General features: G+C 41.4%; 2 protein-coding genes across 2 annotated transcripts in view; both read right to left on the bottom strand.

Annotated features, from left to right (window-relative positions):
* Positions 1-441: 441 nt before the first annotated feature.
* lratd2a (LRAT domain containing 2a) lies at positions 442-2,727 on the bottom strand. Its single transcript, XM_061742497.1, has one exon. The coding sequence runs from the start codon at positions 2,323-2,325 to the stop codon at positions 1,498-1,500; it is 828 nt and encodes a 275-aa protein (XP_061598481.1). The 5' UTR covers positions 2,326-2,727; the 3' UTR covers positions 442-1,497.
* A 5,572-nt stretch (positions 2,728-8,299) lies between these two features.
* The window catches only part of fam91a1 (family with sequence similarity 91 member A1), a 31,297-nt gene continuing 11,936 nt past the window's right edge, over positions 8,300-27,660 (bottom strand). The window contains exons 7-24 of the mRNA XM_061742496.1: positions 27,379-27,469; positions 25,762-25,824; positions 25,450-25,556; positions 25,276-25,314; positions 20,566-20,678; positions 19,774-19,883; positions 19,186-19,298; positions 18,980-19,066; positions 18,736-18,865; positions 16,779-16,927; positions 16,049-16,183; positions 14,879-14,992; positions 14,479-14,551; positions 13,668-13,814; positions 12,512-12,610; positions 12,248-12,371; positions 12,067-12,136; positions 8,300-10,521 (exon numbers count right to left, since the gene is read on the bottom strand). Coding sequence (XP_061598480.1) covers positions 10,336-10,521; positions 12,067-12,136; positions 12,248-12,371; positions 12,512-12,610; positions 13,668-13,814; positions 14,479-14,551; positions 14,879-14,992; positions 16,049-16,183; positions 16,779-16,927; positions 18,736-18,865; positions 18,980-19,066; positions 19,186-19,298; positions 19,774-19,883; positions 20,566-20,678; positions 25,276-25,314; positions 25,450-25,556; positions 25,762-25,824; positions 27,379-27,469 — 1,950 coding nt within the window. The 3' untranslated portion in view covers positions 8,300-10,335. The remainder of the gene's footprint in view (positions 10,522-12,066; positions 12,137-12,247; positions 12,372-12,511; positions 12,611-13,667; positions 13,815-14,478; positions 14,552-14,878; positions 14,993-16,048; positions 16,184-16,778; positions 16,928-18,735; positions 18,866-18,979; positions 19,067-19,185; positions 19,299-19,773; positions 19,884-20,565; positions 20,679-25,275; positions 25,315-25,449; positions 25,557-25,761; positions 25,825-27,378; positions 27,470-27,660) is intronic.

The following is a 27,660-nucleotide window of genomic DNA, read 5'->3' as shown; positions in this document are numbered from 1 at the left end:
GAGCAGACGGCACGGATGTAGGGCAGAGAGTGGCTACCCCGCATCCTGAACTGTCCTCGGACACGACACAGAGTGCCACGTTGCCCCCGATTGTACGGAGGTTTGGGTTTTAAACAGAAAAAAAGCCCTGTATAAGACTGTAGCTACAGGCTACTTGTGTGGTAATGGTGCTATCTACCTGCAGCCCATCTACAACTTTAATCCTTTTGGCAAAGGGGGGCTATAATCTGACATGCTCCCCGTTACTGCCTCACACAGGTAATAAGAAAATATTTATCAGCTATTAATTGCAACTTTTAAATCTTTTCCAGAAAACATTTTCGGCGTGCTTCATAACTCGGAGAAGTAAATAACCCTGACCCCAAGGAGCCTCTTCAGATATGTTCTAAGAAACGCTCTTATTCCAGCAATTAAATCAAGAGACTCGTCCAAAACAGACACAATTATTTACGGTTTACTTTAACTTCTGGAACATTTCATACACACTTTGACCAGTGTAACACAGACAGACTCCTCAGCAGTTCACATGTGCACGTGTGCTGGTGTGAGAATGATCCCTAAAGGCAGGGGGATCCTGCTAGATCCTGCTTGACAGTTCGCCGTCTGTGTGCTGTGAGATGAAATGAACCCCCATTTGGATCAAGTAATGAGGCACACTATAAATAGAGGAATGTTCAGTCTACTTACAGAATCATGACACATTTAAGCTCCTACAAAACTTTACACAGCTGATTGACGTGAATTTCTAAGGCCATTGAGCTACTGCACTGCAAAAACTCAAAATCTTAACAAGAACATTTTTCTTATTTCTAGTTAAAATCTTTTTAGTCAAAAGAATCTCATTACACTAAACTAAACCAAGACTCATCAATGGAAAAAACAATTTTCACCTGTTTCAAGTAGATTTTCACTTAAAATAAGTAGAAAAATCTGCCATTGATGGTTTTTTTGCTTGTAATGAGAAGATAAATCTTGTCCCACTGGCAGATTTTTCTACTTATTTCAAGTGAAAATGTACTTGAAACAGGTGAAAATTGTCAAATAAGTTATTTTTCTGGTAGTGACTCTTGTTTTAAGTGTAATGAGATTTTTTTTTTACTAAAAATTAGACATTTTAACTAGAAATAAGACAAATATTCCTAGTAAGATTTTGAGTTTTTCCAGTGTGGGGATGCTCATTATTGTGGCTTTAAGGCAATTATATTATAAATTTGTGAAAACATGGGTCAAAAACTCACAAGTGGATATAGAATATGAGATCCAAGTCCAGTAGACCTCAGTGACTCAGTTATGACTCAAGATACATTCGTCTCGTTGTAGATTCCGGAGGTTCTGTTCGGCTGAAGGCTGATTTATGGTTCCGCGTTACACCGACGCAGACCCTACGGTATAGGGTAGCGCGGCGACGCGCACGTACGGCGTAAGTTTTTGCGTCGATTTAACGCAGACCATAAATCAGTCTTGAGACGCATGTTGAGCAGGTTGGAGGGGCAGCCGTCAGTCCGCTCCGGGCTGCTGTTTCCTCTCCTCCTCTCCTCTCAGGTGTGTGGCCAGCTCCTGGAGCATGGCCGTCCTGCCCAGCTGATCCGTCCTCCTCTTCTCCATGATCACGTCCTCCAAGCTCTGGAACTCCAGCATGTGCGAGCGCTTGTCCGACATGCAGATCTTCAGCCTGTAGGGCTGCTTCCCGATCCGGATCTCCCCACCCATCTTGAACTCCCTCCTGCCGAACCTGCACCAGGCGGCGAAGCACTCGGAGTTCCTCCAGCTCAGCTCCTGGTCCTTCAGCCCCACCTGCTCCATGGCGCTCTGCACCACCACGTCCGCCCGCAGCGCCTTGAACCTGTACAGGTCATTCACCACCCGACACCTCCTGCCCCGACTGGCGTCCGTGAGGAAGCTGCTCTTCACCTGGGCTCTGTGCAGGTGCACCACCTGGAAGTCCCCCACGTACACCGCCCAGTGCGGGTACTGGCCGCAGGACACGAACTCCACCAGGTCCCCGGCTTTGCATTTGTTGAGCAGGTTCTCCGGGGAGTAGACCTCCTCCGGGCCGGCGCACTTGGCGCTGCGCTCGTACACGCACTCGTCCCGGTGGAAGACGGCGCACTCCACCTCGTCGCGCTGGTCGTAGTGCGTCTCTTCCTGGTTCGGGTCCTTTTCCGTGCCGTCCAGCGCGCATCCGTCCTCCAGCTCGTCGTCGTCGTTGGAGAAGATGTAGGAGACGCCGATGCGCGGACCGTCGTCCGCGTCCGCGCCGTTGGGGTCCACGGTGGGAACTTCTGCGTAACTTAGGTGTGAGAGTCTGTCCACCTGGTTCCCCATACCTGGCTCCGTAACCTGTTACCGGTCACCCATCCGAACTTCCCCCCGCTCCCACCGTAAAGGACGCGCTTTCAGCCACTTTTACGCATAGGAAATGGCTCCGTGTTGCCTGTCTGTGCGTGTTTGTGCAGGCTGGGTGTCGCGTCAACAGGTGGCGGAGGTGAGGTCTCTGGAGTCTGCAGAGCTGCTGCTCTCAGGTGTCGACTCACCTGCTGTTTCCCTGCGTAATGTCTCCCCACCACCACCAACCCGCCCAAAAACACCATCCAAATCTAAGATTCTCGGGCTGGCCCCCCAAAGCGGGTTTAAGAGAAACAACAAAGAAGTCCCGGTAGACGACGGCTCCTAAACTGCGCCAGGTTTGAGACCGAAGGCGGATCTGAGCCTCGCATCAACTCTCCAGCGGCGAGAGCGCAGCAGCTTTTAAAGCGTAAATTATGGTTCTGCGTTAAATCGACGCAGTGACTACGGCGTAGGGTTCGGAGCGACGCGAACCCTCGCCGTAGGCACTGCGTTGGTTTAACGCGGAACCATAAATCAGCCTTTAAAGCGGAAGTGCGCGTCATCTTCACCGCCGCACTGCTTCGACATTTCTGGGTACTTAGAAGGGTTGTGAAGGGTTTAAACGTTAAGTTTAGTTTGGAAAAAGAAAAAAAAGTTTTGTATGGTGATGCATTTGATTTGTATAAATTCGGTTAATTTTGTGTAATTGTATTTACTCAGTAGTTAAAAAAAAAGAAGAAAAAAAAGCTGCTTGTCTTTGTTGTTGTTTTTTTACCACACAGTACCTCACATGCAGAAACAGTCGTGTGTGCAGGAATGAAAGAATTTTTTATTTATTTGGTTTTTTTTTTACAAAAATTGCCTTTTGCACTCATCTTAGTACTAGTAGGCCTAAATGTTGTATTTATTCATGTGAACTTTTTAAGAATGTCTGTCTATCTGTTGTGCCTGCGCACTTTATATGTTGCACTGAGGGAAGTGGGAAACGTCCTCTCGATTCCTTGTATGTCTTGACATGTGAAGAATTGACAATAAAGCTACTTTGACTTTGAATGTTATCCAAAATGGCTAGTGACCTCAGTGTGAAAACACCTGAGGAGGAGATGTGCTGATGGGTGGACTAGTGAATGTAGATAAAATAAAAACAATTGTCTCCAGTTCTATTGAGACAGAAGGAGAAACAAACTTTGGGATGATGGATAAACCCCACTGGACTAATTCCAACACTACAAGTCATCTGGGGCAGAAGATTGTTAGTTTAAACAGGCAGAGGCCACCTTTAAGAAAGTACACTCAACAGATTAGTGAGGCGGCCTTTGGACTCCTTAAATCTATCAGCTAAGCTGGGTTTTCTTCTTGGGTTCACTGGGTCTTAGCGCTATTTCCCTGTAATCCACATCAAATTTTTCCCCTTGCCACTAAGACTGGGTCGGGGTCACCAAGTTCTCACCTGATTCTGTAACAATGTACCTTTCAATAACCATGACTACCTCATACTGCTGCACCTTTCCCTTTAAAAAAAAAGGTTTATATATTAATAAGAGCTGTCATTTATCTATTTACTAAACAGTGAGTGAAAATAGCTGAGTCAAATTCCCTGTCTTGTTTGACCTGACTTGGCCAAATAAACATGATTCTGATTCTGAGATTCCTGTTAGTTTTTAAATCAAGAGATTTTTTTTAACTCTTCAACTCCAAATTATTCACATGCATGTTAAATGTTGTTTTACAGCTATTTAATTTGACCACTAGCTTTAAATGACTGGAAAGAACACAACAATGTTTAGAGACATTTTAGATGATAAATTGATCCTATTTATGTATGTATAAGAAAGGTGGATTAATAATATTTAAAAAAAACACATCTCCATTTTGGATTGATTTCAAAAGTAATCCACTTCTAAGATGAGTCATGAATCAAATCCAGTACAAATTTACAAGTAAACAGCATTTCGTGTAATCCTATAAACCAGACAAATTATGTACCCCCCGCCCCCCTTTCTGAGTCATAAGTGGCAAAGCCTTTATTAGCCATCATAAGCAGCCAGTTTTATAACATCAACCTCTTATCCGCCTGTTGAACCAGACCTCTGCTGGTCGTTAATAGAGAAGGTTTTTCAAGACTCTGGTCTCTACTTCCTGCAGCAGAAGGGAGTGAGCTTTGAGATACGCAGATGATGCAGTCTTATGAATTCAGTAATCAGCAGCTTTCCTTCCCCTTGTTCTTTCTTGGTATCATGAACCGACCCAGTAATTGTGCAACCTCATTCAAGCAAAGATTGTCTACTTCAAGTTTCCCTTGAAATGATGTAAAACTGATAAAACAGCCGTGTGCACTGCGCAAGAGGCAGTTTAATACCACACTGTTCTGCCAATTTCGGCTGATTTGCCAAAAAAATGCTCCCTAATGGTTTTCTACCTTTGTAGAGCTACAATTTTACTGTTTTACTCCCTAGCCCACTTCCTTTCCCCCCCAAGTGGTCCTAGCTTGCCAGGCCTTCATTGTAAATAAGAATGTGTTCTTAAAAGGAACCCTGGTTATTAAGACTTGTAGTCCCTAATTAGCCACAATTGTTCTCTTATACTAAATATGTTGTTAGAAACACATAAAATAATCTAATTACTTTAAAAATCTACAATGTTTATCACATATTTTGACCTGCGGGAGGCGCCATGTTCTACCTGCGCAATGCATTCTGGGGGCGATAAGATAAGCCGCGTTAGTTTAACTGGGACAGGTATCTAAAACATAGTTGAGCAGCACTCTCCCGGCCGTGGAGGCTGACGAGGGAGCCCATAAGACGTCTCGGTTCAGGCAAACTGGATCAAAGTTCTCGTGTGCTGTGATGCATGGGAGATCTGCAAAAATGATCAAAGTCCTGCGCATCTTACCAGTGCATTAGGCTACGGCGTGGACGGCGTAGCCGGGGCTCTAGAGCCTGCAGCGCACCGCCATCTGCTCTCCGCTCTCGCCGGGATGGAGACGCCGGTGGGCAGGATGCACGTTTGGGTGGGCATAGCCCACCCCTGCCCCCCCCTAAAACCGCCCTCGGTGCTGGGTCCACCGTTTGATGACAGACCAGAGGCTGAGGGGACTGGCCCGGGAGTTTGACGAAACGGGAGGCGCAGACTTCGTGTCAAATAGGCAAGAACATCTTTATTTAATTTAATGACGCCAGATCTGGCTGGATTGTATTGTAGCATCGGCTATCTGCGAGTTGAAACGTGTGGTCTGTTAGTCTATCTGAGTTTTATGGTGTTTTTATAGTTCATGCTTTATGGTGCTGTACTTTTTTTTTTCTTTTTTGTAGGTGTGCCGTCACCTTAATGTTTTTAGCTGCATTTTCATCTGTGTTTCTGTTGCGCCGTCACCTGTTTAGCTGTGTTTTCATCTGTTTCTGGGTGTCAAAACAGTGTACGGGGGCCAGCAGGTGCCACCATCTGACATCACTACCCAGAATGCATTTCGGTGTAAACAACAATGGCGACCTACGAGTTAAATTATATTTTCAAATTTTATAAAAACGAAGACATCAAAAAGGTTTTTTATATCACATTGTTATAATTGATACCAACATTTATCTTTTAAAAGGAGCATTTGGCTCCTTTTAAGAAATGAGACTCTCTGGCGCCACCCTTCGCCACGACGGCCGTCGGGGGTACTGCAGCCAACAGGGAAGCCGGCACGGGAGAACACGCATGCAGCGTCATGTGACGTCACATCCGCCGCCCAGCACGGGAAATTCGGAGTCCGAATTGCAGCACATTTTGCAGCACACAGCTTGTTCAAGGCAAAGGAGAGATACACTAGAGGGCTCATTCGTTTTGGTTTGGAACGCTTCATCTGACATTATTACTAGAAAACTTAAAATGTATACTAATTTTTTTCATAAATCCTGCCTCAATCCTGCCTCAAGCTCCTTTAAGACCTACATGTCTTAATAGCCATGGTTCCCTTTAATGACCTGCCTGGTTAAATAAAGGCGAATATCAAATAAAACTATATAATTTGTTTTCTCTTTATCATATAATGTTCACAAAGTGTAATGCGAGTCATGTCATGGGTAGCGTATTTTTGAAGGATCAAATACTCAACATGCCATATTATCAATTTAGCGTGGCAATCAAACTTTGGAAATCGACTGTGCGCATGCGCAGAACCACAAAGTATCATTTTTCGGCAGGTAGCAGAAATTGGCAGAACACCGGTCACTTTCTTTTTGTCCGCTGCGTCTCAAGTTTGTAAACGTACCATTAACTCGCAGGATTTTTCTTTCTTTCCTCTCCAGCTGTTACACCAACAAGTCATGCAGCAGCTTCAATTGTGACAAGTGAAACATAAACGTGTAGATGGGTCACTCCTTTCAGAGCAAGCTGTATTGCTGAATATGTTATAGCGAGTAAACTTGTACAGTGACACTCGGAGCGTTTGGTTCCTCCGTGGCGCTTCTTATCCTCGGGTGGTGTGACCCAGTTTACGCCCCTCACAGCAACACTGTCATTTGCAGTGCTGGGAAATTAGTGGAGCACAGACACCTGGGAGACAGAGTCAATTACACAGCAGGGCTCCACCTGTCCGGCGGGGGCAGAGCCAGCCCCAACCTCCCACCTCCATCCTTCTCTCACCAAAAATAAGAAGTCTGCTTTTTGTTATTTGAAGGTTGAGGAACCTTCTAAAAACATTTGTTTTTAATTCACCCATGTGTCAATTTAGGGCTACAGGAATGGTTGAACAAGCGTGTGCTCGAGGCAGATGGACAGAGAATCCGGGCCGCCGCGCATGCGCGCCATCTGCTCCACCTGGCTCGGGAAGCATCTAACAGCCAAGACCACAAGACCAGGGACAAAACTTTATATCTATCACTTAATATAAAGAAAAGTTCATACATGTTATTTTCCCCTAGAAACCAACAAGCTACTAACGCCCTTCCAAATGTTCATATTTCCAATAACATTTTGAAAAGAGTTACGGTAACTCAATTTCTAGGTGTTATGATTGATGAAAAGCTCACTTGGAAAAATCATATTGCACTCATCTCGAACAAGATTGCAAAGAATATTGGAGTAATCAGACGTATACGGCATCTACTACCAAGAAAAATCTGTATTAATTTATATTATACTATGATTTATCCTTATATTTCACACTGCAATGTCACTTGGGCAAGTACCTTCATGAGCAACCTCAACTGTATCTTTATCCTGCAAAAACGTTTCATCAAAATTATTTCATTTTCCAATAGACTTACTAGATCCACCCCATTGTTCCAAGTATTCTCCCTATTTTTGCTGTAAATGTTTTTCAGATTTGTCTTTTTGTCTATCAATCCATTAACAAGCTACTTCCAACCTGTTTTCATTCTTTATTTCAATTCAATTCCCAAATTCATCACTTTAATACTAGGTCTGCAAACAATCTCCATCCCACCCTTTTCAGGTTGACTTTTTTCCCAATTTTCAATTAGATTCAGAGGTTCCTCTTTATTGGAACCAGTTTCAACACCATATTAGAGAATGCTCGAGTACAAATAATTACAAAAAAACAAATCACAACATTTTTGCTAGCCCAACTTAGCAAAGCTTAACCATTAATTTCCAGTACTTCTCTGCACGTCCTCATTAGATTCCTGTTTTTTCTAGTAATTTAGCTTATTTTCCTTAGTTGTCCAATGTTTTACATATTTCTGTAGATATGGTTTCATTATAGGAGGACCACTCGACAAGCCCTTATGGGTTTTTTTGGTTCCTGCCGCACATTTTCTGTTATATTGCATTTTTTTTTATTTCCTTTTTTTTTCTACATACTGTTCGTCTGTACTCTTAAAATGGTTGTATATTTTTATGTGCAAATAAACTAAACCGTAAACTAAACTAAAAGACTTAGACAAGACAGAGACAATACAGGAGACAAGACGTGAGACGACCGCAGGTCAGAAAAAGACAAGAAACTGTCGAGGAGGAAGAGTTTTCGCTTATTACATATTTATTTATATGTTTATATACTTTTTACATATTTCTTTGTGATGCTTCCGGAGAAAGGGCGTAGAAGATGGCAGAAAGGTAGAGTGAAGGAATGTCACTTTTTCTTCTTTTTTCAGACCCATATAATTACAAGGGTGTTGTTTTTAATAATTCACTCCATGAAATTCACAGTCCCATCAAACAAGCTTAAACAAAGATATCCTAAAATATAGGCTGACATTTAAAACCAGCATTTTTTTTTGTTGTTTTTAACACTGTGGTGGATGTATATCTGGGGCTAAGATGAGCAACTAGATAACTGACAGGCAGGACTGGGAGGGAACTCTCACGGTGGATGGGAGGTATGTATTAAAACACACCACTGAGGTGTACAGGACACACACATACACAACATACACACTAAAGTTTCTACACAGTCATCATGCTTCAACAGGGCCTCATTACAGTCTTTTTTTTTTTCCTATTTCAGAATTACATCTTTAGAAACTACTACCACGAGTGGGTCAAAAACTGTTTGTTTTTTTTTTAAATGCAATAAAAAGCACTCTGAAAATTCATGACAGGCTTTCAGATACTTTCTACACCATCAACGTCTCTGAGACGCCACACAGAGCATTAGCATCTCCACCCTCCCGTGTCTGTGACTGCCTGTACTCTCGCGACTACAAACCTCATTTTTATCAAAACATTGTAAACAGAAACCCTTGGAGACTTTGATGCGCCGCCAAGAGAGCGCCGCGCACAAGCTGGAGTCCATCCAGGGATGTACCGGCAGCCGACAGTCTCGGACCAAACTAACAGATCCTCCTGTCCTGTTCAGAGCAACACTCGCCACAGATCTACCTTCATTTTCCTTCTGGATGGTTGGGACTTTGTGGTTTGGAGCTTTTAAATTGTATAATGCCATTTATAAAAAAGAAGGTGTGAAGAAAATAACCCAAAACAAATGGCTGAAATTAAAGAGGAAAAAGAAACAAAGCAGATGAGCTGATTTGATCCCAGGCTTGGGTGATTCTGACTGGCTAATAATAATAATAAGGCAGCAAAATTAAAAAAAAAAAAAATTAAAAAAAGGACAGAAAAGAAAAGAATGTCTTTGGTTTTCTCGGCTGAGAAAGAAATGAAAACAAACAATAAAAACAGCAGTATCTCAGATGATCAGACAGTTTTCAACATATTTGAGTTTCCACGAGGAAACGTTTCCTTCTGATAAAGGTCTAAATTCGTGTGCGCACTACAAATGAAAAAGAAAATGACATGACATTTATTCATCCACAAGTTTGGACAAAACAAAATCCTGCACAGTGCAAATAATAAATGCCCCCAATATTGATTATAAGTAAAGAGGAAAGTATTGTCTTATGACTTGTGCAACAATATCATGCATAAGATCACTGAACGTGAAACAACACCAGGAGGCAACGGAGTCTGTGTTAGAGATAAACCTGGTAAGTCCAAAGACTTGGTCCTAGAATATGCATATTGTCACAGGATACCTGAAGAAGTCCATATTTTTGGGTCTTTTTAATTTTTTTTTTTTTTTAAGAACATCTAAGATATCAATTTACAATTTGCTCTGGAGAAACAAAACTTCCACTGGACTTACTGAAGGATGGGCACGGGGGGGTAATCAGTGATAAACAGCACCTCTTTTGTCAGATGCTTTTTTTGTTTTTTACCTGCATCGTGTTGTATTTTGTGATAATAGCACCACTCCAACAGATAACACTGCCTTCCTATTGATACGGGGAATCACGGAGGGAAACAGCAAGAGGGGGTTAGGAGCTAGTGTTGGGAAAGATGGTTCGTCATACAGTAGATAAATGGAAAAGAGCCAACGGGGTGTATTTTCCCAACACTGGACACTGACGGACGAGAAGGTGAGTTCATGAACGAGGGCGTTTCCTTGTGAGCGGGTATGAAGGTGGACTACGGTTATGGATGTCTACAGTCAGATGCGATGCTGCAAAAAGAGGTCCAATAAGATGCCGTCTCCTTGTGCACCAACTCCTTCGTGGCGAGGGTTTATGAGGGCTGGTCTTTCTGCAGGGCTGATACGTCCAGGGGGGGAGGGGCCCGCCCGCTCCATTCCTTCAGCTGCCCGTCCTTGAAGAGGAGGTTTTGGCAGGGCAGAGGGACGCCGGACTCCGCTGGTGGCTGGCTCAGAGGGCTCGATACGCCGCTGTCCAGGTCAGCCGGCGGGCTGCCATCCTGCCAACAGAGGACAAAGGTCACGGGTCAGAGCAGCTGAGAGAACCATGAACCTGACAAAGATGGATTTCTCTGGGAGGCAAGACGGTCCGTGTACTTTGCAGCCATCCGTTTTTTGTTTTGAAATGGCAAAATAAAAATAGGGAAATAATCCGAAATAATCCAAAATAATCCGTTTCCCATTTTTTGTTTTGATAATAAAAAACGGAAAAAAGGATCGTTATCCATTATCCGTTATCCGATTTCATTGATGTGTTTGAAAATCGAAATTGGGAATTAAAACAGCGAGTGGAAAACTCTTTTCTCTATTTCCTATTGGATTGGACAAATGGGGGGATTGCACATGCGCAGTAATAAATTAAGAAAGTTGTTTCTGGTTCTTTTGTTGATCAGATTGAAAATTAACAATTTTGAATTTTTTAATGTTGAAACAGAAAATAAATCAAATATGAATCCTGGGAGTGAAACATGAGTTTAATGTGTAATCTGTCTTCACTCCGTCATGATGTTGTGACAGTCCGTTCAACTGCAGCGTCAAAAAAAAGCAGCGTCCAATCAATAACATGTACTGTACTCTAACATACTGCCCCCCCCCCGTTAGAAACAAATAGGAAATAGAGAAAAGAGTTTTCCACTCGCTGTTTTAATTCCCAATTTCGATTTTCAAACACTGGATAACTGGAAACTGATTTTGGATTATTTCTCTATTTTTATTTTGTCATTTCAAAACAAAAAACGGATGGCCACAAATTACACTGACCCAAGACTCATAAAAAGGTGAGATTTACAGACGGTGCCATCTTCATGTAACATCTTGCTTCTAACAGACTTTAAACTACATCACCAGTAACTTTCTTAACCTCTACTTCCCTCCAATAATCTATTTTTCTCCCTCTCAAAAGCTATTCTTGTCTTCATACCATTCTCTTTTTTCATGGTTGACATTAACTTAATATTGTGGGCGCAGGGATGAACACAAGGTTTCCACAAGTGCTCCTGAGGCCGTGCAGCCACTTCAACAAGCAAACTGTGTTTGCCTCTAATGCAGATCAGCCCGAGGGCCTGAAGACCCCTGCCGTTTACAATTGTTTTTTCCCCCCACTTTGTCTCTTGAGTGAAACTCTTTTGAGTGAGAATCTTTTAAAACTCTACGACTTATTGAAAAATATTATGTACTGTAGGTGATTAAATTCTCTAGTTATTCGTTTCAGGCTCAGAAAGCTTATATTTTTAAATTGTTCAATGATTCATCCACAGTCTTTTTAGGTATAAATATAATATCAGCATCTGAAAGACACTTTTCATGCCTAATCTCATGTCATGGAGCAACTGAAAATTAGCCAGATTAGCTGAGGTTGATTTATTAGCATTCCTGTCTTCTCAAGTAAACAACGCCTGAGTTGGATAAATGTATAAATAACCATCACCTTTTAATTCAAACAAATCCGTCAGTAAATTCAGATGCTTTTCCATCTTCACTGGACTAAATGTCTTAAATGAATCAAGAACTCCTGTTAGAGTCTGTAGAAAAACAAGTGCTCTTACCTGGAATGATTGAACGAAGCTCAACACTTTCAGTGATAGTTTTCGGCTCGAGTGAAGTAGCTCTTGAAGGCTGAAAGCAACAACGGCAACAACAAATCTTAATTCTTGCACTGGAACATCAAACAGCAATATTCTTTGTTCAGGTTTCCAATAAAAGCGACAAACATGTTTTATGTTTTACCTCTCACTGCTGCAGAGTTTGTGCGAGGCGATCTTACGACACACTTTGCGGTTGAGCTCGGAGCTGAAGAGGGGCAAGCCGAAGCACAGCTCAAGAGGAACCCACTCATCTTCAGATGAAACGGCTGACAAGAGATGGCGAGGGTCGGGGAAGAGCGTAACAACATGAAAACACACACTTCCAACAAGCACGTCATGGCTTTGAATGCAGGGAGCACATTTAGCCTTCAAATTATGACCTTTACTCTACTCCAACAACACTTACCGTCTGTTTTTCCTTTGCCGTCCCCGTTCTCCTCCGTCACCAGCTCGAACGACTCCGTGCTGCCGTTGGTGTCCAGACCTCCACCTAGATGGGTGTCTCCTTACAGAGAAGCAACAAATCTACATCACCACTAGGGCTGGGCGATATATCGAGATTTTAATATATATCGATATATTTTCAAACGCGATATGGTACGAGACAATATCGTTTATATCGATTAAAAAAAAAATAATAATATATATATTTTTTTTTGTATGATTTTGATATAGCTTATTTTGTGACAAATTGACTTGAATGTTTTATTTGAGATTTGCACAAATGTTTTGTTATTTGCACAACTGTCAACCTCAGTGGAAAAGTCTGCCTGTTATTGTATTAATTGCACAGTGTATTTGATTTTAATTGTTATGCAGGAAATGGATATTTGTTTTATTTTATTCAAGAAGCATTTTTATTCTATATATGCAGGCAGTTTATTTTTATTTCATTTGTTTTATACATTTTGATATTGTGCAGACCTCTGTTAATAAAGGAACCTGTGTGACATTTGGCACGAGGCTTTGTATTAAAACTGACTGTTTTTTTAAGGATTTTCCTCAGAAAAAAATGAAGCTAACAGAGATGCTAACAGAGATGCTATGCTATAATGCTTTTGGGGGAAAACCCCAATTATAGCACAGAAAAAATATCGATATATATCGAGTATCGCCATTCAGCTAGAAAATATCGAGTTATGACTTTTGGTCCATATCGCCCAGCCCTAATCACCACCCAATCACATGACTGCTCTTCACTGCAGAAAGTCACACATTTCTAAAGGATTTATTGCCCTTTTAGGGAGTTATATTGGAGATTTGTCTGTTAAAATCTAACATATTGTTTTATATAAATACATGTAAATATCAGTGTGTTACAACCACATTAAAGCTCATGGCTGAGGCTCAGACTGTTCGATCCACATCCCTTAGTAACGGCTGTCGCAAATGCAAAGGAGCATAATTATGCAGACAAACGGCATAATTAAACTGGACTGTGAACAATATTTATCCAATTAGCACCATTAGTGCTAACGGGCCTCCCAGGTCTTTTTCTTCTAAATTGGTGCGTATTTAGCGATACATCACATCCTCTGCTTGTGTGCTGGTGTCAGCCGTACCTCTACACTCGGTGCTGTCGCTGACCCTGCGGCGGTGCCTGTTGTTGCCGTTCAGCATGGTGATGTAGCCGCACTGGTGCTCCAGATCCACGTACTCCTTCAGCTTCTGCAGCGACGTGTGCACGCACATGTTGGAGTTGGAGAACTCTGCACGGGAAGCAGACAACAAGAGCCATGGATTAATCCAGAGCTCTCCTGAACCCCAAAGGGGCCAAAGCAGGAACAATGGTGGATAAGACCAAAGACACCGTACCGCTTATTCAGGAGTCGAGTGTGTTCAGAAGATGTGATTTAAATGTTGTCACGCTTGTTATGCAGCGGCTCAAAGAAAAGCATCACAGAGGAGTCACAATATTCTTGTTTAATGAGTAAAACCTTCATGAAGATTACACTGCGAGTATGATAAAGTCTGCCTGTTGGTTTTTTTTTAGCCTTTTTTTGAGCTCTTTGTGTTTTCGAGCTACTGTTGTCATTAAGCAAAACCTTTTTTTGACTTATTTCCCATTTCATGAAGTACACCTCTCCTCTTTATGAATCATCATCACGAATTATGTGCCGGATAAACATAATCCTTAATAAAAATAGTTACCGTGATCAGAATTTAGCTTTTTGTTTGGTAGCACAGTATCATTTATGATTATGTTGGTTTTTTTTTTCTCTAAGCTGAATGCAGTTTAGAAACAGAACTGGAACAAATTCAGGTGCCAGACTGTTTCATTCAGGTTCAGGATATTATCAAAGGGATAACAACAAGAGACCTGAGATGAAGTTACACGAGACGCTCCAGTTTCATACCGAGATGAGCACCTACCTGCCTTCAGGTCCTCCGCGTCAAAGGGGAAAGGGATGTGAATGGTTTCTCCGTGGCCGTGCATACCATGACCCTGAGTGACACAAACATACGCTTTCTATTATAATAGTCTATAAGGAGTACACAGCTGATAGATAAAAGCAGCACAGAAGGCCCCAAATATTCAACAAGCAACTGACCAGACTATTAAAGTTCATAAGATGAATAAATGTTTAACCTGATTAGTTCCTGTCATGTCCACTAAATAGAAATGTGTATTTTTACACCATTCGTAGAATCAGTCTTCTAAACGTTTATTGGCATTAGTTGGTCTCTTTAAGCTAATCAATACCTATTACAGATCCACTAAAACGATGAAGTACTTGATCAGGGACCAGAGGACACATGTTTGTAAATGTACCTGGATTAGGACAGCAGAGTGTGTGAGGGCGTCGTTCAGCATGGCCAGCACGTTGGACGTAGGGACAACTCCGGGGTCATGACCCCAGGACGTGATCAATAACCTGTCATAGGCCTGAAATGAGAAAAATAATTTAACAAAACGGTGGCCTCCTACGCAGCCGTTAATAACGTAACACGGTGTGAGTTCGTCCTTGTTAAGCAGCTCATCTCTCCACGCGTTAAAACTCAGATATCATTCTGATTTGAATAAATAAACACTAGGGCTGGGCGATTTTGGACAAAAATAAGATCCCGATTTTTTTTCTCTGAAAACCCGATTTTCGATTTCGATTTTTTTTTGGTAAAACTACAAAAGACAATGGAATACATTGTTTCAAATATTTTATCTTTATTTTTAAAGAAAAATAGCAAACAAATGTCCCTATTGGGAATGAAGTGCAATTGAAAGATACTGTAAATCCTCCTTGAGTTTAGTAAAGTGACAACATTTACAATTTTTTTGACCAAACAAAGATGACCAGACGAGCTCTGTCTGTAATGCAGCCAGCTGCAAAAAAGGAAAATCGATTTTCCGATTTTCCTTTTTTTTTAACATCGTCTTGAATAATAAATCCGATTTAGATTTAAAATCAATTAATCGCACAGCCCTAACAGAGACACATAAATATTTCCATATCTCCTTGCTAGGGATGTTGGAAACCTGATTACAACCCACAATCACTTGTTGACAAAGAGGAGAAAACGCTTGCGACTTTGCTCTAATGAAGTGATCAGTTTGAAGGTCACTTTTCAAGAATTTACTGCACCACTTCCTCCATCGTCTCATGCTTTGCAACCTCAACAAACACTTCAAAGTTTCCAAAAAGCTCCAAATGAGGGAAATGCAGCGGCACAGTTATATATATGGGTGGAGCACTAAGCGACGTGTTAAGAGATTAAGGTTGACAGGGACAAAGGAGGCAGTCAGTGCTCTGATTACCTTTCGCGATGACTGACAGCAAGGTCAAAACTTTGAAAGGGTAGGTGTCACTTTTAAATTAAAACATCCTCAACCACGTTGCTGCTCAGACCCTGCTATTGTTTAACCGTCCTTTTCTGCCTTTCAGTGAGACTTTCTTTAAAATCGCATACTAACATTTTTAAGTCGCATACTTTATTTTGAAATCACCTGAAAAATGTCCGGCAGTTTTCGAAGCCTGGAGCCCTTGGAGAGCAGCAGAGATGGAGGGCCTTGGCCCGTCACGTGATACAAATACAGCTTGAACCAGATGGAGCTCACTTCAGGGATAGCTGGGCCAATGTGCTGCAGAGAGATCAACACAAGCATGCACTTTACACAGAAAAGCCTGCAAAAGGAGGCTCGACTCATGCTCACAAGTATGCAGGCACTTTTCACCTATTTCTCATATAAAACATGCATCGAATGAAAAACAAATAAAGTAAAAAAATAAGGTTAGCTGTGCCGAAGGAGATCTGAGTGGAAAACAAGAAGGATTCATTGAATTCTGCTTCAGTGAGTCACAGCAGTGTGAGAATAAGCAGCGGGAATGGCACAATAAGAATTTAACTTCTCTCCCTCTGACTCTACGGTCTCAGCTAGAAAGCTGGAGAGGAGCCAGGGAGAGGAATTACTCATGAGCCTCGCCTCCTGCCCTCCCTTCTCCCTCTTTGTGCTGCCTTGTTGATGAGGTAACTGCAGACTGAGACCTCTCTAGATGAGAAGGCAAACACATCCAGAGCACATATAAACGCAGAAAATGCCATCTAAAAAACACAAATAAGAGCTTGATTGCTCTCTAAAAACTAAAAACACATAAAATCCACACCCTACATTTTGCCAGCCATCGCAGCATCCCAAACAGTACTGCCTTTTCTCCCCCTCGGTCCAGACATCATACCTGAGGCGTGCAGCTGCTGACGGGTCTGATCTCATTGCTGAGCGGGGCCATCGACACCAGCAGCTTGTAGTTTTTGTTGAGGACGCGGCTGCAGGTGGCCTGGTCCAGGCCCAGCAGGCTCTCGCATCGCAACATGTCCAAAGGAAAACCTGGTGGGAGAAAAAGGCAGAGAGAGTCACGACATCTTCAAAACACCGGCAGACAATCAAGCACAGATGGCTGTCTGCAGTGGTAGAGCCTGGATCTCCGAGAGTCCCCTCAGACTGAAGTGGTAACGCTAATTATGTCCCTATTTTCTAATCTTACTGTGAGTATTAATATGTGGCTGCTGATCTTCAACCTTTCTGGCTTGTTAGTTGTTTTTTGTTTTTTTTTCTTCTCCCCAATAATGGGAAAATGAAAAAAAGAAGAAAAAAAAGAAACTAAAGAGCTTAATGGATTTACAATAATCACATGTGAACTTAGCATTCTTGGGTTCAATAATCACTTCTTGCCTCCTACAGTATTATAAAGTCATGCAAGACGTTCACTGGTACCTCTTATATTACTTTCTATGACTGTGAAGGATTCATTTACAAAACAAAGAGCTGATCTTTGAGGTCAAAGATCTCTAATTCTATTTCTATACTGAAATTGGGGACCAATTTTTCGGATTTGAAAAAAGACAGAGCACAAGCAGCACCGTTTACGGAGGTCTAGGAGCTTATTTACGTTTTGAAGAGACGAGGGGTGGAAATTTCAAAGCTTTGAGGAACTCTGAGACCTTAACTCGCGTCCCAACCACCAGCATACATGCTGCGCAGGAGCCTACAAGTCTACAGGAACAGAAGGCCGTAAGAAGATTGGAAACTTACTAATTATTTTCAGTCGTTTCCCCTAATCATAATTTAATAAGAAATGGCTACAAGAGAGGTCAATACAAGGTCTTCAGGGAGAGCCGTTTGTAAGATTGCTAAAGTCCTTCGCTTGACTGCAGGAGACCCTCAGAAAACATTGGTTAGTGGTGATCTTTTTTAACCTCCACAAAAATGACCTTGTTTAGCAGCTGCAAGGCTTTCTGGCGTACTACGGCTTTCACAGTTCAGTTTTCTATCACATATTTGTCAATGTAGTTATGGATACTAAAACGTAAGAGCATCCAGTCCAAGTCCACGTAATATTTCTGTCAGTTTTCACTTCTTAAATGAAGAGTCGGGCTGCTGTAGTATCAAGGGATGTGTTGAGCTTCAGTCAGCAGAGAAACGCTGCAGGAGAGTAACGTCTGAGAGATAAGGCAACCAGCAGTAAGGCATGCAGCCAAACTAAGCAAATAGCTCCTGGTGGCACAAAGGGATATACCACACCGACTCGTTTATGGCGGCATATTAAGGGAAACGATCCAGGCACGGAGAATAACCATAAAAGATAACAGAGATTGTCACAAACCAAGTCTGCCAATAGCTGCACAAATATCCTTGTTGCTTCTCAGCTTTTAAAGTACTTTTCTTTCACCAAGAAAAATCTTGTTGACAACAACTTCATGGAGCTGAAAAAAAGTTGCAGTTACCTAATGACATCAGTTATTTTTTCCTTAGTGATGTCGTGCGGTTCTTAACATAACAAACCTGTTGGTCAGTTGCTGAAATAAATGCAAATAGACTCATTAAAGAAAATAACTAAATCCTTTATTAGTAATATTTATTTGTTAAAGTACAACAAGCCTTTCTACTTGTTACATAATATATTTAAACCCTAAATAAATGTGAAGATCTCCCAGATAAAGTAGCGCGTCTGCGCTGTGAGCACATGTTCACCATGTAACTGTGACAGGAATGAATTTTGGAAAACTGCTGAAATATTGAATATATTTTCAGTTTTAAATATTTGCAGAATTAACTTTAATGAAGGTGTGGAGCTGTGTGCAGCAAGCACACGAGAAATATAAGCCTTGACAAAGACAGCCAAAGTGCATAATTACCTATATTTGGGATATCAGGTCCCTGGTCCTGAGTGAGCTCTTTGTTGTAGCGCAGGAAGAGAATGGTGTTTTTCAGGGTCAGCGCGTGGTCAAAGTAGCGCTGAGCCTCACCCTCTGCTGTGCTCTCCACCTGGAAAACGCACACAACACCCATGACTAGCATCCCAACTGCTACAAGGTGTTTAAAGGCACGTAACATCATCAGGAAATGCTTCAGTGCAGACTGAAACAACTGCAGTCTCACCTTCTCCAATTCAGCCAGGAAGCTGTCCAGAGTCTCGTCAGACAGCTTCCCCACCTCAAACATGGTCACGGCGTGACTCTTTAGGTTCTGATGAGACAACAACAGAAAGTTAAAGAGTTATTTGCTCATTGCAATCAAACATGAGGTCTCTTTTGGGCTTTATGAGAATCTCATTAAGTGTTTTAGGTCCACTTTCAGTCACAAACCGGAGACAGGTTGCCCATCATGAGGAAGGCTGTAAGTGTGGAGTCGAAGAGAAAGGCGATCCTTTTCGTGGGTGCGGCGGGAATGCTCAGACTGCTAACGCTGGCAGTGTCCGCTGCAGAAATACAGTAAACAACACAAACAGGAGAACTATCAGACCCTGGAGAAAGCACCGGTAACGAACATTACAACAAATGTACCGGTAGGATCATGTTAATTATTACAAATTTTTCAATATTCTTCCAATTTTTACATATTAGGAGGTGATTTAATAATAAAATACAAAAAATGTGTGTTCACAGGGCCCAAGGCAAAGCCTGTCCTTCTCTCAGATGCTTTGCATGTAAATGTGGTTGATTAACTCTGATAAAATCAAATTGGCTGCCAACAAAAAGGGCGCTACCTTAATGTGCAAAATAGAATTAAAATTAGGCCAAAATTAAACAGATAGCTATTCATATGTCAGAGATCTTGAAGGCACTTATTAGCGCTGCAGCTTCCAAGTTCTGAAGCAGCTATCAGAAAGCAGCCAGTATGCATACATGAGCTGAGACCGGGTGTGTGAGCGGGAGGTGCAGGTACTAACGGACCCTGGTCTTCCAGGCTCGTCGTGTCGGTGTCGGTGGCTGAAGAGCCTCCCTCCATGACGGGACTGCCCTGCTCCCAGGACAGCAGCATCTTCTGGGGGTCCATTGTGCTCCTACATCCCAGCACAGAGCCATAGGACACAATTAAAACCCACGTCTGCTTCGCTCATCTGAAGTCAACCTAAACTCGCACTGCAAAAATTCAAAATCTTAAGAAGAATATTTGTCTTATTTCTAGTTAAAATGTCTCATTTTTAGTAAAATAAAAATCTCATTACACTTAAAACAAGATTCATCACTGGAAAAAACAACAATTTTCACCTGTTTCAAGTAGATTTTCACTTGAAATAAGTAGAAAAATCTGCTAGTGGAACAAGATTTTTTTGCTTGTAATGAGAAGATAAATCTTGTCCCACTGGCAGATTTTTCTACTTATTTCAAGTGAAAATTTACTTGAAACAGGTGAAAATTGTCAAATAATAAGTTATTTTTCTGGTAATGACTCTTGTTTTAAGTGTAATGAGACTTTTTGACTAAAAATGAGACATTTTAACTAAAAATAAGACAAATATTCCTTGTAAGATTTTGAGTTTTTGCAGTGCACTAAAGACTTCATTAATTGAACTAAATGAGAGAATGCATTATTTTCAAGGATGAATGTAATCTGAAGGGTTTGACGTGTTCATTACTGTATGTTAGTTTCCAACAAATGAAAACAAAAATAATAAGAATGGATGTTTAATTAACGGATAATTGTAAAGCAGACGAGAAGCTGATTGGACGACCAGCACATACTTGAGTCTGTTAACAGATGGGGCATTTTTCCAGGAGGGGTTGAGCTGGTCAGAGCTGAACCCTTGACCTTTCTTTACAGCGAAGCCGAGGCGGCAGTACATGGAAACGGCGTTCTGATGAAACACAGAAAAATGATGCTCAAGCCCACAGGAAAGGAACAGCCGCTGGCACGTCGTGGACAACTTGGACAGCAAGAATCCACATTAAACAGAAATAAACAGATGTAATAAAAATCGCCCAGTTAGATGTTTTAAGACATCTGTCGACATCTGTATGAATGCAGCGTCGCAAGCACGGGTTCATCTGCTGCTGAAACATCTGCAAAGCAGAGGTATGATGCAACAATGAAATGTACCCTTTTGAGTCAGCACTACATTAAATTAACTGTTTTATGTACAAAGATCTTATCTCAATCATTTAAGCAAGAGCTTAGTTTTTTGCTTATATTATCATAATGAGACTTAATGAGAAAATGACTTCAACTATAGTTAAAACTTGCCTGTTATCATGTTTAAGCAAACATGAAATACCAGAGACCACTGGGGCATGCAAGTTATTTTTTAAAGGACACTGCTATTGAGGTCAAGCAAACGTTCAGCTGCAGGTGAAACAACAGAGCAACGGGGCATTTACAACCCGGTTAAACTCCGACCTTCAGCAAAGCTAGCGACCCTACAACCGGCCCAGACCACCGCGATCATCAATAAAAGGTAAGAAAAAGGAGCTCATGAAAAACCCTGCATTAGGTGATGTAATAAATCATAAGGCAGTAGACAAGAGTATTACTTTGTACAATGAACCAACTGAACAACTACCGGTATTGTATCAGTATCTAATGGTAGGCCCGGGGGTCTTATAATTACCTTACCTTAGCTTAGCATTAGATGCTACGAACTTAAATTAGGGTTAGAAATATCAGGAACTCATTCATTTGTCAGCGAAGCCAGGCTGTCGAATCATGGGCTCTATGTTTAACCAGGCTCTGCAGGTGATGCTCTGGTTCCCATATGAATACTAAATTATAAAGTTGGAAACCCTTTTTCCCTACTGACTTAAATGCACCATCAGTAGCAACAGCAGTTCTACAAATGCAAAAATAAGCTTTGAAAGTCAGTGTATAGTATAACCCTTATAAGCAGAGGCAGAACATTGGTCTGTACAATGTGGAAAAAGAAGAAAACAGTACATAGATATGTTATAGTCCTCTGCCTTTAACCTATCACTAGTTGCACTAGGGGAGTGGGCCAGGGAGCGGTGATGGGGTTGGGACTCATGGGGGCAACTGAGTGGTTCCTCTCAGTTGCCAACCGGGCAACTTGCACTTGGGTCCACCTAACCCAAGCCCCTCTCTGCAACCACTAGGCTACCATTCCATTACCCGAAAAGGCATAACAAGGCACTGATAGAATGACTCTAGTTGAAGGAAAAATAATAAAATAAATGGAGTCGCTGTCATTTAGGCATTTTGCTGTTGCAGAGTTGCCCATCTTAAAAAAAAAAAAACAAAGCAAACAACAATAACAAAAAAAACCTAAAGAAAAGAAAACTGTAATTTCCAGTTAAGACCAGCCTGACATTTCTTACTACACAGGGTTACAAATCAAACACCGGAGAGAACATCTCCAGGTCATCAATCATGCAAAATGGGTAGGATTCCCAATCTTTAAGGCCACATGACTAGTTTACGATACCTTAACCTGAAACTGAGTGCGTCTTTCAGTCCTCTTTCCTCAAGAAGGACCAACAAGTATCCTAATTCCTGGATTTCTTCCTCTGTGAGCCAGAATCACTGATTTAGACCGACTCGTAAATAGCCTAAACATAGCCAGCCCTTTTGCCAGCCGAATGCCTGTCTTTGGCCCTGAGGTGGTGACGACGGCCCAAATCATGACGCTCCCTCTTCCTTACTTCCCCATACAGACCAGGGGTTTCTGTTTCCATTGGACAGTGTTTTTATTTTTATGAATGTAACTCTTTGACTTGCAAAAAACATCTTTAGTCTGTAGCTAACAGAAAGCAGCGAATGATCATTCAAATGATTATTCAGAGGCTAAGCCCTGATGCAATGCATATTGATTAATTGTGTGTTGGTGTTGTAGTTCAACTACCAAGTATTAATGTGGCCAAAACCAACTGGAAGCGAGATTTTCATGACTTTAGCTTGACTGACTACCAGAGACTTGAAAATGCACAAAAAGCATTTCCATTACAATTTTACTATAAATTGTATTAATCGACACGGCTACAAAAACATGTAGTGAAAGTTTAAAATGGTGTCTGCCATATTTGGCTTTTTTTTCTAATTAGAGGCGTTTCCATTGCAGGTTTTTCTTTGCGATGTTTAGATTTGTGCAAATCTAGGTATAATGGAAATCTCTTATTGTGACTCGGATAAAGATCAAATAACATTTTGTGGCAAATTATTGTAAAAACTAGTTGATTCCAAGGGGTCCAAATATATTCCCTACGTCTTTGATTCTCAGCAACCCATGTCAGCCTATTTTGCTACTTTTGACTGATTTGTGTGATTTATACCTCTGAGGAGCAAGCTGAGGTCAACTGGCCAACCGCTTACCAGATCAAAACAACCCACGGTGAGGAAATGTCTTCTATGTCTCAGGTCACAAAGCAATCACGACACAAGACAAAGTTCACCTAAAGTCACGGCAGGAATAATTCTGCACAAAGGCGTCCTCTGGGAAATATCAGTTATCTCGAAAGTTACAGGTTTTCTCCTGAAGAATGGCAGCCAACACGGCACGTAAGGTTTCTCTGAAGTGCAGGGAGGTGATGTGAACAGAGTGACAGAGTTCACCTTTTCAAGCTGGAGGTCAAAACACTTTTAGGAAGTTTGGCTGCAAGTGAGAGAGAAAATGGGTCAGACTCGGGTGCCTACTGGACTCAAGTCATGACGGATCAAACCTGGAACAATGCAGGCGTGTATGTATGCTTTAACGATTCATCTCAACTAAACACCTGCTATTATCAATTTAAAAAATAAAAACTGAAGCTAAGTTGCAGTCTGCTGCTACTTATTAGTAGCTCTGGAAGAACTGATCATAGCAGGTGTGCAGACCTGGATAAAAGATGTTTAGAGCATTCAAGTATGTGCACTCAAAATGCAGAGAGGGAAAGAGATAAGCAATGGTCTTACAGAAGCCTTTTCTGCTCCATATTAATACGCAAAGGCTGTTAAAACCCTTTCCAAAGAACATAGAATGCCGAGATCTGCAGAAACGATGATCATTTACAAGTGAAAACATTTAAGACAGTTGCCCAGCTTTCCAAAAGTGGATATCCCAAACAATTTACCAGGGTCAGTCCGTCCAATGCTCAAGAGAAATACAAAGGAAAACATTTCAGACCCAATAGGCCTCAGCATGTTAAACCTTTAGAGTCCATGGCAGCACAATTAGAAGAAGACTGAACAGGTACAGTTTGTTCAGAAGGGTTTTCTTAAGAATGCCTCTCCTGGTAAAACCAGAGTGAAGGTTTTAGATGCTCTAGTCAGAGTCCAGACTCCAACTCAATGTTATGACAAAACCTCAAGTAAATTCTACATACAGGGAAGCTTAAATGAAATGAAGCAATGGCGTTAAAATTTGGCCCAAAATTCTACACAACAATATGAAAGACTGATAACGATATACAGAAAATTACTATATGACATCAATTTAACGCCAAATGTATTGCAAATCAAAGGCTTGTCTCAGGTTCTATTTCCTTAAAGCTGAGACATTTTTACACAAAAGGATTTTTTGAAACTGCATGAAAAATTAAACACAATACAGTTATTTCAATTAGTTGCCAGATTTTTTATTCATTTTTTTTTTTAAATCAATTTATTTGAAAATGAACGATCAACTTTCTCTGCCCCCCAAAAAAGCCATTCAACAAAAGAAAACATCAATTTCCTAATTCAATAAATCCAAAAATCCACATACTTTACAAAACATCAGGAAGAATAAATTAGACAAATTGTTACTATTCTTCCAGTCAGTATAAAAGCGTGTGTCATGCACGCTTTTGTGTTTTAACATGAAGATATTGTAATGTTCTCTCTTAAAATTACACTCGAAGAGACCCTTCTGCCTCTTGCACATTTCCCGTGATGCAGCTTAAGTCCTACAGCTTGCACTCAACTTGCTTCCCACTGCTTTCGAAAAAGAAGCACCTTCTGTCAGGAAAGCACATCCACTGTGATGCCTCGTCAGATGTTTTTTCTTTATTGTTTCTTAAGTCATCGCTCTGCTCTTTTATAGTCTTTATAGTCTTTTATAGTCCCTCTCCTGGGTATATAATGGAAGGTTAAATTGTGTGTCTTGTACACACAGATAAAAGGATGCAGCATGGTACATATACGGTTACTAAGAACTATGAAGTACCCAAAAGGAGTACACAAGAAGGAGGGAGATTAGTATTTCAAGATCTTTTGAAGATGGGGTGCATGAACGAACCCTGTTAAAGGAAGAATATTCACCCTTAGAAGAGCAAACACTTGGTTTTCTTCCTGTATATCTGATTGGGTCGCTGAGAGTTTTGACCATATCAATTTATTGTTTTTCCCATTTTATGAAATGATCACAGCAAAGACCAAAAGTAAAGGAGGCAGAGCATTGGCCGATTTTCCAGAAATCCCAAACACAGAACCATCAGTCTAAACCTTTCAAAAGGACTCTCACGTCACTTAGAAACTGGATGATTACTCACCTTTACTAAGTCCAAGTCAATCTCCAGCACATTTGCCAGCTGAGAGGAGTGAGTGGGAGAGAAAGAGAGGGAAAAAACAAAAACAAGGCCTTGGTTGAGAAATGTATCAATAAAAACAGATGTACACACAGACATGGAAGCAGAGAATCAGGGGAAGATATCTCTAAATCCTACCTCTGCTACGTTTGTTTGCTCATCAATGGACACAAAGATCTTGTACAGAAGTGTTTCGAAGTAGTCGCCCTGGACGCGGTTCATGACAAAGCCTTCCAGAGGGGGCACTGCAAAGGAATAAATTGCTCTTAAACTGCTTCATCTTTGACTAATAAACTATAATACTTAATTTCAGATTACTCTATTTCCCAACGAGGTTTATGCATGTGTCCAGGTGCCCTCTATGCACATATGCTGTTTAATCAACCCTAACTGCTCAGAGAAGGGTAATTACAGGGATGTTCACACACACACATACACACTTGGGCGTACCTGAGATGCAGCTGTCGTCAGAAATGGGAACATCCAGATAGATAAAGCCCCGGTTGTACAAACCTGTGGTAAAAAAAAATAAAATAAATCAAAAAACTCTGTTAGGGAATAGTAAAGCTGTAAAACCTCAACCTGCATGGATACAGCCTGTTTCCATGGGTCCTTTCCTTGAGTTTCACACAAGCACACCAATGGAAGACCTCAACCAATTTCTTAAAGGTATTGTGACATGAAAAACAAATTTTTCTTGATTTTTTGTGTTTTGTTGGGTGTCTTGACATCAATTACACCCAAAAAACAACGAACTTTTAACATTCAGTGTATTGTGTGCTTTCTGGGATTTGCCGCATAACTGTGTAAAAACGGCGCATGTGGTTTGCTGGCGGGCCGTTACGTAACGGCCCGCTAAATCACCGCCCCCTCCACCCAGCTCCCTGTCTCCTCTCCTCTCCAGTGCACCATAAAGGCTGATTTATGGTTCCGCGTTACACCGACGTAGAGCCTACGGCGTAGGGTTACGCGGCGACGCGCACAGTACGCTGAACCCTAAGGCGTAGGCTCTGCGTCGATTTAACGCGGAACCATAAATCAGGCTTAACAAGGAGCTGTTTAGTGTTTAGAGCCTCTTTTGTTCTAATCACCGGAGGAAAACTGCTAAGAACACCCGCGGCCACTGACTGGACTTAAGATAAGGGGACACTGTTGCTTCGCATGCCTTTATTTTTATGATTGTTTGCAGTGGACTGCTTTTCTGTGCATGCTTCGCCTGTCGCTCCCGGCCTAACTCTCCGACGCCGCTGTTAGAAGTCCGGTTCGGTGTGCGCACGGACTTCATCCCCGGGCTGTAGTCGCCCTGTCTGGGCTGTGTGTGTGGGTGTTTGTGGCATGGATGTATTATTGAACATTATAGATACATTATATGTATTATATGTTTGTGGTCGGTGTGCGCGCGTGTGTGTGTGGAGATAATTATATAATAGATCCATGGTGGAGACGCGGGCAGAAGTTTGTAGCAGTTGGTTGGAGGAGGAGGTTTGGAGGAGGAGCGGAGCAATGATTGACAGGAAAGGGGGGAAAGGAAGCGTTTTTCACGGCACAAAAAAAGACTAATAAAAAGCCAGGAATGGAGTACTAGAGTTAAGTTTTTCTTGTTACACCCTTTTAAACACATTTGAGGGATGTTGGCCAAGACTTTTAATAGTGTTAAAAGCATTTTAAAAATGATGTCACAATACCTTTAACTAAGTCTATTATTAATACATGTGGGGGGGAACTTTTACATACAATTTAACCTTGTTTGTAATGCATTTTATATAATCCACCAATAATTGGTTAATCAGAGCTGAAGACTGAAGTAGCAGAAGGCTGCAGTAACCGTGACGACAACAGAGCCCAAGAGGCAACATTTGGGAAGAGATGCTTCTGATGCTCGAAAATGAAACTTGGTGTTCAGTGGAAAGTGTATAAAGAAGAAAAACAAAAAGACAATAATAATCATAATCATAATAATAAGCAAAAATACACATAATTTGCGTCAACAATATCACTGCCAGAGGGGGGAGACAAAAACTCTTCAAAGAAAGTTTAAGGAGGCAAGTAAAGCGATGTAATACTCACTTAAGACCACGTTGTACTCCATTGATCCGGCAAACTGAGGACCTGAATCTATCATCTTATCAATGGCTTTCTTTTCAGCTGTCGAACAAATCTGCAGTCCGGTAAAAAAAAAAAACACAACATAAGACCAAACTTTAATGCGTTTTAAAAATGTGTCAAAGTTTTTTCAATTATTAATGCGCATTCCTAATGTTTTTCCTTGCAAAAAAACCCCAACTATTGGGAACTGCTCAAATATTTGTTGGTAGTACTGCAACTATGTAGTGGGCACGGGCTGTATGT

The sequence above is a fragment of the Cololabis saira genome, chromosome 15, assembly GCF_033807715.1.
Source record: "Cololabis saira isolate AMF1-May2022 chromosome 15, fColSai1.1, whole genome shotgun sequence".
NCBI lineage: Eukaryota > Metazoa > Chordata > Actinopteri > Beloniformes > Belonidae > Cololabis > Cololabis saira.
Note: the sequence above shows the minus strand (reverse complement) of the source record. Positions and strands in the feature narration are given on the sequence as shown.

What these genes read in the sequence shown, in the direction of transcription:
- lratd2a (XM_061742497.1), bottom strand. Translation starts at nt 2,325, where the DNA reads ATGGGGAACCAGGTGGACAGACTCTCACACCTAAGTTACGCAGAAGTT.